Genomic DNA, 10,085 nt, shown 5'->3' with positions numbered 1-10,085 from the left:
AGTATTTTAGCCCTATCTATGTGTTTACAATCAAAACTTACTAACCCAAGGCGCAAAATACACAAGTTACACACAAAATAATGTAAGTAGTGAAAAAATAACATCAAACGTTCCTAGTTGGCAATTACATTAACAAATATACAAGACAACAAGAAAAAGAGGCATAAGGAGGATTACACTACAATCCTAAGCCTCTGTATGGTTTCCCCGAGTCAGATCCGATGAGCTATGTCCTGAAAATATTGAGAACTGAGGTGAGTATAATCACTCAGTAACCAAGTTTCACCTAACCTATACAATTGCATATTAATTATAAATAGATACAAATAGGAAATTTAGTACAAATAACATGAATAAATGCTCGGCCATGGTTCACAAAACTAACAACCATGTGACCAAACTTATCACACACAATAATCATGTTATTTTGCAATTCATAACATGGGGTCATAAAAATAACAATCATGCACTCCTAACATATGTCGGACCATAAAACTAACAACCATGTGGCCAAACTTATATGCATGATCATATGCCAACCTTATATCCTCCTGTTACCTCTGACATGAAACCGATGAGTATCACATGGCTACATCCTTCACGGACTAACCTAGCTTTCCACTTGTAAGGAGCTACTGAGCTAGGGTGAACTCACTCACTTATGTAATCTGGTTTACCCCAATATTAATAACCATGGGGTGTCGTACCCCTAATCTAGTTCCTCATGAACTGGTGGAGACTAGTTAGGTTTAAGTCCCTTGTAGAATAAGTAGGACAGTCTCAAATCAACTATGGGACAAGGGCTACCTCCCGATTTCAATGGTTAGTGCCAAGGCTAGTTCTTGATTCTAACGGTCACTACCAGTGTCATGTAGATTTAAACCAATCTACTCCTCTCCCTAGGCGAGCTTCCGCTAATGATCATGCTATGCACATTTATCACATATTATGCATTTCAATGATTAATTCATGGCAAATAATCTCATATAACCATATTCAATTACTCCACATAATTAATACATAATACATCACAATTCTCCATTCATAATGACAAATCATAATCAATTTCGTAAAACATAAATGGTGCTATAATCAAGGTTTTCTTTCCAAAACCATTTTACAAATCAAACACTTTACTAATATGTATAATTAATTTAAATCATAATTCACATTTCACAAACACAATTAACATTCAACTATAAAGATTAAGTTCCCTTAGTTACCTCAAACATTTGAGAGGTCAAAGGTTTACCCCTCACAATATCAACTTTCAAAGTTTCTCCCAAGCTTGAATGGTGCCAAAAATGAATCTTACTACATCCATACCACAAGCATATAATCATTGTCTAAATCTTGAGAATTTATCAACACATATCTCCACCCATACTATTCTAACAACCCATAATCACTATCCATTCATACCCAATGGGCTCATTAGGTTTCATTAATGCACATTATCATTAATAACACTTCAAACCATCATTAATGCACATAAACCTCTCTCAACTATCATATTTATGTTAATTTTTGGATATTAAATGCTCCCATAGATCAACCACTTGTAAATCATCAATGTGGTGTTCTAATACCTTAAACAATTTTTATTATACTTATTTTAACTAATGAAATTACCCATACCTTTATAGACTAAATTTCAACCTTTCAACTCAAATCCTACTATAAACCATCATAAATGAGGGGAAGAGAGGAGAAGAAGACATGATAAACTTACCTTGAGTGTTTGAGAGCTTCAAAACATCAACAATAGGAGCCAACGTGTGTACCCTAGTAGAGCTCTAGCGTTCTCCTCGTTTTCCTCTTCTCCTCTTCTTCTATTTTTGCATGCAGAAAGTATCTGATTTATCAAATTTTTTGTCATGTGCCATGGCCATAGAGGAGCCCGTTACTTTCAAATTTATCTCTGTGCATCGCGGTAGACTGACCATGCACAGCAGTATGTGGCACAGAGAATAATTCTTCACTTTTTCTCCCTCTTTCCTTACTATCAATCCGGACCTATTTTTAAGGCTGAAATCACAATAATTATGTCAAGTTAAGCCTCTCTAGTCATAAACCTCATTAACTCACTAATTACCCTTATTAGATTAATGTACCTAGATTAAATTTTCTCGGATGTTACATCAACTAAATCAAATTAGCTTCTTAATTTCTCAAGAGATTCACGGCAACAATAAGAAAAAATAAAGGCAGAATCTTTAATCACAAGAGGAGAAACAAGAAGCTTACCATACACGTGTGCAATGACCAAAACTAAGGAGAAAGAGAGGTTTGCGAAGACACACGTATGCATGCCCATACAAAACAAACGAGGAGTAGAGGTGGACGATAAGGGAGGAGGATTTGGTGACTCAACCCCTACAACAATCGATAATGTAAAAGAAGAGAAGAGTAGCAAGCGAGCAATGATAGCAATAAGGACAGTTAATAGTGAGGTGTAGAGAAGTAGATCGACTCAGTGAAGGGAAGGAAATTTTAGATCCCTTTCTCTTACTTCCCATTAATAAGATCTGTTGTTCAAATGGCACAGGAATAAGAACGAAGGGAAAGGCAGTGACTAGGGACACACATAAGAGATCAGCATAAGCTTGAAAAGGCACATAGGGAGACAGAAATATGGTGAACCAGATTGAGAGTCGAAGGATTCAAAAATATTTTTTTCCCTGACGTGTGCATATGATTGAGAGAAGAAGAAATATAAACATTAGGAAATTAGGAATATTACAAGAAAATGCATAAAGAAAATTACAAAAAAGGGCACAAGGTTTTTTTATAATTTAAAAAAGAACTAAAATCAAACTTTTGCTTAATAGAATTTAAACTCATGACCTTCAAGTGAGCAACCAACACAAATTTCATCAAGCCACCACTCTCCATTTTCTATAAACTAAAACAATTAAATAAAATATAAATTGGAAGAGAAATTTATTTAATTTAAAAGTTATGGTCATTAAAGTCATCTGAGGCAAGTAGCCTTCATTGGTCAACCTTCTTACTTAATGGCTAAATGTTAGGGCTTTAAATGGCAGGGACAACATTGTTCTAGTTTAATTGATTTAAGGGCTACATTGCTAGTTTGAATAGTTTAGGGCAATATTGTTCCTTTATGGATAGTTTAAGGGCAAAATTATACCTTAATCTTATAAAATAAAAAGACAATATTCATAGACAAACATCAGAGGTTCTTCTAAGTATACATTCCATAGTATTATTTTAAGGTTAAGATATGAAAATACTTAGAAATTTTTTTGGGAGAATCATATTCAAGGCCTAGTTGAGAAAAAAATGACAATGACAGCCTAGAACAATAGAAAGTTCAGCATGCACAACTAAATTGCTAAACCTTGTCTTGTTCATTGCTAAACTTTCTGTTGTTTTGGGCCTTCGTTGCCATTTTTCTAACTCGGGACCTTAAATATGATTCTTCCTTTTTGTACATGAACTTTTAGCATATTTAGGTCAACAATTATGCATGGGTACCTATTAACTTTATAAAAAAGGCCATTAGTCCACAATCTATTAACTTTTATCCTTAGAACTTAATAGTCAACATTAGTCTATTTTGATAGATTAGAGAATGTTAGCCTCTTTTATAAAGTTAGTGGGTATCCATACACTATTGTTGATTTAAAGATATTGGAAGCTTTTGAAAAAAATTATAAGTATTTTTGCGCCCTATTATTTTCTGTAAAAAAAAAACCCTATTATTTAATGCAATATGAATTAAATATACAAATTATGTATAAATGTCCACATTTTCGCAATTGACTTGCCAACAATCTTCCATGACGTATGTTTAAGTTTGAATTGAGTTAGTTTTGTCATTCAAATATAGCTTAAATCAAATTCAACAACCTAACTTGTAAATTAGGTTAACTTATAAGCGATATAAAAATTAAACTTGACTTAGTCCCACCAATATATAATCCCGCTACTAATTAATGTAAGAAAGTGGCCACAATCTTCCATGACGTATGTTTAAGTTTGAATTGAGTTAGTTATGTGTATGTTTAAGTTTGAATTGAGTTAGTTATGTCATTCAAATATAGCTTAAATCAAATTCAACAACCTAACTTGCAAATTAGGTTAACTTATAAGCGATATAAAATTAAACTTGAATTAGTCCCACCAATACATACCCCCGCTACCAATTAATGTAAGCAAGTGGCCACAACATTATTGGTCAAGCATAAGAGGTTTTGCATGCTCAACATTTTAAAACTTTATAATCAACAAGGAAATTAAGAAAAAAAAAATATATAAGTTATTGATCATGTATAAAAGGATTAAAGTACTTTGTTTGAGAAAACCGGGGGGATAAGGATTAATAGAAGTCATGGATAAGAAAATATGAATGGAGCTTTTCTTTTTCTGAATGCTCTCGGTAGAGACATGGAAACAGACTAGGACTCAATAATAAATAGAAAAGCCATCAAAGAAAAGCATAGTAATAAGCAAAGATAATGGACACGGCGTGAATTACTTAAATTCCATTAAAAAATGTAACTTTTTTAACAGACTAGTTAAGTGTTTAATTTTAAATGTAACTTTCTTAACAAACTAGATAAGTGTTTAATTTCTTGGTCAATTTGCTCTACGTAAGCATGGGCTCTTTGCTTTATAGAAACAATGCCCAAATGAGTTCTTTTTATAGGCCCAAATTGCAAACTGAGCTTATTGACATAGGACGAAGAGCTCATCAAAACAAAAAAAGTCACCCTACAGTTATGTGTTCGTTGAAGCCATCCCAGCAAGTGATGAGTACTTTGAAGCTCAAGCTCACTTGTACAAACACATTTTAAGCTACATTAATGCCGCAGTTCTCAGGTGTGCTGTTCAGCTAAGAATTCCAGACATAATCCACAACCATGGCCAACCCATTACTATTCCTCAATTAGCCTCCAATCTTGAACTTCACCCGACAAAATTTGCCTCTCTAGAGAAGCTTGCTCGCCTACTGGTGCACAATGGCTTCTTAGCAGCAGAAAAAAGAGTGAACGAGGAAGATGAAGAAATGGAGGCATACACTCTCACTCCATCTTCTAAACTACTCGTTAAAGGCATGGAACCAAACCTAGCACCAATGGTGTTATGGTTTGCTGATGCTGGTCTCATGGCTGACTTTGATTTTTCAGGAAGTTGGTTCAAAGGTGAGGCAAATATAATGGCTAAGAGTGCCTTTGGGGGTGGTGTTTGGGATGTATTTGAACGTGAGTCTCAAAAATTTAAGTGTTTCAATGAAGCCATGGTGAGTGATTCACAAATGATTAGCGTGGTGTTGAGAGACTCTAAGTCAATCTTCCAAGGATTAGAATCCATAGTTGATGTTGGAGGTGGCACAGGCACTACATGCAGAATCATTTCCGAAGCATGCCCAAATCTAAAATGCTTAGTGTTTGATCTTCCACACGTTGTGGAAAACTGTTTAGGAAGCAATAACTTTAGTTATGTTGGTGGTAGCATGTTTGAATCCATCCCTTCCGCCGATGCTGTTCTTCTAAAGGCAAGTTAAAACATTATTTATTTTAGAAAAAATATATTTGTAGGACTTTATAGTTTTCTTTAAATTTGAATTAGATCCTTATATTTTATTTTATTTTATGTTAATTGAGGTCTTATAGTTTAATTAATTAAATTTCTTAATCCTAGCTCTAGGCTAAAATCCTTGAATTTCTTCTTTAAAAATTGAAATTAAGAACTATTATATTTTTATTAAAAAATTATATAATTTTAGAATTAATTACATAATTTGTATAAATTAAAATTTATGTAATTAAGTTTTCTTTTAAATAATTTTTATACATATAAAGTTTTCATTAAAAATAATAAAATTTAAACATATTAAATCAATTTTTTTTCAGCCAAAAATATTTAATATTTTTATTAACTCTAAACTGTTTTTGTTTTTAAAAAGTTAATAATTCATTCATAATTTTAAATTTAAGGGGTTACATATATTTAATGGATCAAACTATATAAATGCATGATTCAAAATTGAGGAAATATATAAGGACATGTGGATTAATTTTCAAAAATTTTTACCATTAATATTTTTGATACTTTAAAATTCATATGTTTTTATTTTATTAGGAAAAAGTATATTAAATATATAAGGGTGAAGGTTCATTTTCACCGTTAAACTTTTTTTAGAAGCGTTAAGCACTCTGTACTGATAAGCAGGATAATTTTTCCTGGAACCATTTTTTCGAGAGGCAAAAAAAATCCTTCTATTAATCACCCTTTAACTTTGTCTTTTTTTTTTTTTTTGATGTGGCATGTGGGTGAGACATGCACAAAATGAGAGGTAAGACTCTAACTATGTCTTTGAGTATATTTTTAGGAGCACTGGGTATTCTAAAAATCTTGTTAAAATAAAACTTAATATATATTTTTAAATTATTAAATATTTTAATATTTAATAAATTAAATTTTATTATTCATAATATTCATCTAAATTTTATAAATTATTTTTAAATATTTACAATGCAAGCTAGTTTTATAGAAATTTATATATATAGATGACTTGTAAATTGTGTGTGATGATTTGTAAATAATATTATTATTTACAAATAAATCACAAAAATGATCTTATGAGAAAATTAACATTGATTAAGTCCCTTAAATTTTTCGGTCCTTCTCCATAATTTTTTTTGTTTAGCTATAATGGTCAAATTAAAAGATATTTGGAACTGAAGTGTTACTTGATCAGCTTTTCAACTAGGCTAAAAATATATTAATTGTAATATGTCTAGAGTGATTTACACTCATAAGGATGAATGGCACTTAAAAAATTATTTTATTCAAATAAAGTCCCAACAAACGTTAAAATGCAAAATAAGTCCCTTAAGTTCTTAATTGATATTTTCATATAACACAATATGTTTTTAATTTTAAAATTAGGAAAATAAGTTGCAAACTCAACAAAGCAATATTAATTTTATCTGCTAATTGGAGGTTTATTCTCTCTATTTTTAATACAAAGTTGCAAAATATTAAAAAATTAAATTTGGGTAGTGCAATATCATGGAGGAAGATTGTTAGTTGACCAAAACAATTACATAAAAGGATCTAAAAAATTTAAAAAAGACTTAATCGATATTAATTTTCTTATAAGCTCGATTTTCATAATTTATTTGTGAATGTTATTATTATTATTTACAAATTGTTCACATACAATTCACAAGTCATCTTAAAGGAAAATTTTCACTGCAACCTCCTTGCCAAACTTATTGACAATTAACCTGCCTAAAATTCTGAAATATCAATTGAAATTCAATTTTTGAGAAAAATGATACAAATAAACCCAATCTCCTACGTCAGTTGTTTATTTTCCATATATGCATGTTCTTTTTCCCTCCATGAGTTCTTTATGCACATAGCTTCACTTGTTTTTATTTATAGTGGTGTTATACTATTAATGAGAATTGTAAATTTCTCCTATGTTTGATGTTTATTTTTCATACATCAATTATTTATTTTTCCTATATAAGTTGTTAATGCACCTAATTTCACTTATTTATATTTGTATGGTGTTTGGTATTAATGAGAGTTGCACATTTTTCCTGTGTCAAATGTTCATTTTCTATATATCAATTATTCATTTTCCTTATGTCAGTTGTTTTTATTTGAAGGAATTGAGGTTATTTGTGTCACGTCTCTAAAAAAAATTAATTTTAATTTAACCTAATTGGGACCCACAGGGATTGAATTGATGTTTCAAAATTTGAAGGGTTAATTGTCAATAAGTTTGGTTAAGGGGGCTATAATGAAATTTTTCCCATCTTAAATTTATGAAAACTAATTTCAGATGCCAATATTTAAAAAATAATTTATAAATCTTGGGTGAATATTTATAATTATTAAAATTATTAAATATTTAATATTTAATATTTTAAAAATATTTATGAAGTTTTATTTTAATAAAACTTCAAAGTGCCTAGTGCTACTAGAAAAAGAATTTAGAGGTAAATTAGTATCAACAACATGATCAGAGTCTTGCCTATCATACATGTAGGCCTTGGCCAATACAAGATTCTCATCTCTTAGAAATTAACAAGTGACCAAGGAATAAAGAAGGGGTTTTTCATCCCTTAGAAAAATGATTTTGAGTGAAAATTGCTCCACTTATCCAATACAAGATGCCCAATGCTCCTTAAAAAAAGTTCATGAAGAAAAAGGAATCTTAAGTGCATAGCTCATCCCCTTTTATTTATATCAACAACAGTTTTTACATATGCTCAATCAGGTCCCCGACTAATCTATATTGAGCCAATCAAATTAAATCACATATGTTAAAGCTCTCCAATTATTCACTTAAAACTCCCTTCTTGATCTAATATTGTTATGGATTTTATATTTCTTAATAACAATATTGTTACATTGAATATTCAATTGAATTATTGAAAAGGGTTAACATTTGGTGCCGGTGATTTCTTATAGTGGGTATTACATGATTGGGATGATGAAGATTCTTTGAAGATCCTGAACAAATGTAAGGAGGCAATCACAAAGAAAGGCAAAGGAGGAAAGGTGATAATCATTGAGGCAGTTATAAAGGAGAAGGAAGATGACAATGACATGAGACATGTGAAACTCTTATTCGACGTTATGAAGATGGGTTGCCTCAATGGGAAAGAAAGAACTGAACAAGAATGGAAGAAGCTTCTAGAAGCTGCAGGCTTCAAACATTACAAGATTACACCTCGGTTTGGTTTTAGGTCAATCATTAAAGCCTATCCATAATCATTATCTTGCTTTTGAGACTCTCTTCTTTCCTCCTCGTATTACAATATTACTTCTTGTTTTTGTTTTATGTCAATCATTGAAGATTGTTCTTAATCATTATCTATCTACTTTTGAAACTCACTTCTTTCCTTATCGTATTACAAGATTACTCCTTGTTTTGGTTTATGTCAATCATTGAAGATATTTCTTAATCATTATCTATCTACTTTTGAAACTCCCTTTTTTCCTCCTCGTATTACAAGATTACTCCTTGTTTTGGTTTTACTTCAATCATTGAAGATTGTTCTTAATCATTATCTCCTTTGAAACTTCTATCCTCTTGTATTACAAGATTACTCCTTGCTTTGGTTTTAGGACTATCCTTTAAAAAATTGTTTATAAAAAAAATTGACCCACTTATTAGTACAGGGTGCCTAGGAAGCTCCTTGAAGGAAAATACAGGGATAAAAATGCACTTAAATCCTATTATTTTTTGTAATATATAACAAAGAGTTTTGGGTAGCTTGATGGTCAATCTTATTATGGCAAACTAAAGGGTTATGGGATTAAACCCTTCTTTGGCTAACATGGAAAATTAATTCTCAACCTATTGGCCAGTGGTCATCAAAGCTCTGGTGACAATGTTAGAGGTAGCCCTAGTGACATCAACAGTCTAGCCATTGGCGGTGGGCCTTCAGTAATAGTGACTAAAATATTTTTTAAAAAAGAAATAAATAAAGTGTATTTTGGTAATTTGATTTCAAAATATAATTTTTATTTAGTCCCTTAAGAATTTATTGGGTGTGATTTGAAGATAAATCACATCTATTGTTCTTTATTGAAATTCTCTCCTAAGTTTAGATATGCTATTAGAGGGCAAAAGTTGGTTACGTGAAAATCCCTACTTGCGCTTGGAAGTAGACCCTCCAAATTCTAACTGATCATTACGCAGTTGTCAACTACTACACAAACAAGAACAAATAATAGAGTAGAAGTGAAAAACTAGAAGCAACAATGAACAAGAAATAAAGATAAGAAACTAAACAAGATAGGTTTGGATAGTTGACCCAATAAGAACCTATCTCTTGACCCTTTCTCTAATGGTCTAGGATTTAGAATCCAAAAGGCATCGACTTTTGACCCCTAACTCCACAGGCACCTACAAAGGAATACCAATCCTTTAATAATCTCAATCTTCTCAAATACTTAGAAGGCACAAGAAAAGTTTTCACAATATGTGAATAATTCAAAATTCCAATTAAACTTGTTGTCAAAACCAATTACATGACACTACTACCAAATATATTTTTAGAAGTGCCTATTTTAGAGTGCTTATGCAAAAA

General features: G+C 31.1%; 1 protein-coding gene across 1 annotated transcript; it reads left to right on the top strand.

The window, feature by feature from the left end:
• Positions 1 to 4,699: 4,699 nt before the first annotated feature.
• LOC129286552 (isoflavone 7-O-methyltransferase-like) lies at positions 4,700 to 8,882 on the top strand (the record flags this gene model as incomplete). The annotated part of the gene is made up of 2 exons (XM_054922497.1): positions 4,700 to 5,521; positions 8,458 to 8,882. Coding segments are annotated over 2 exons (1,125 nt in total), but the record flags the coding sequence as incomplete, so codon positions are not given.
• Between the last annotated feature and the right edge of the window lie 1,203 nt (positions 8,883 to 10,085).

The sequence above is a fragment of the Prosopis cineraria genome, unplaced genomic scaffold, assembly GCF_029017545.1.
Source record: "Prosopis cineraria cultivar Desert tree isolate PC_DT_omini unplaced genomic scaffold, ASM2901754v1 PC11, whole genome shotgun sequence".
Lineage (NCBI taxonomy): Eukaryota > Viridiplantae > Streptophyta > Magnoliopsida > Fabales > Fabaceae > Prosopis > Prosopis cineraria.
This window is presented reverse-complemented; position numbering and strand designations above follow the sequence as displayed.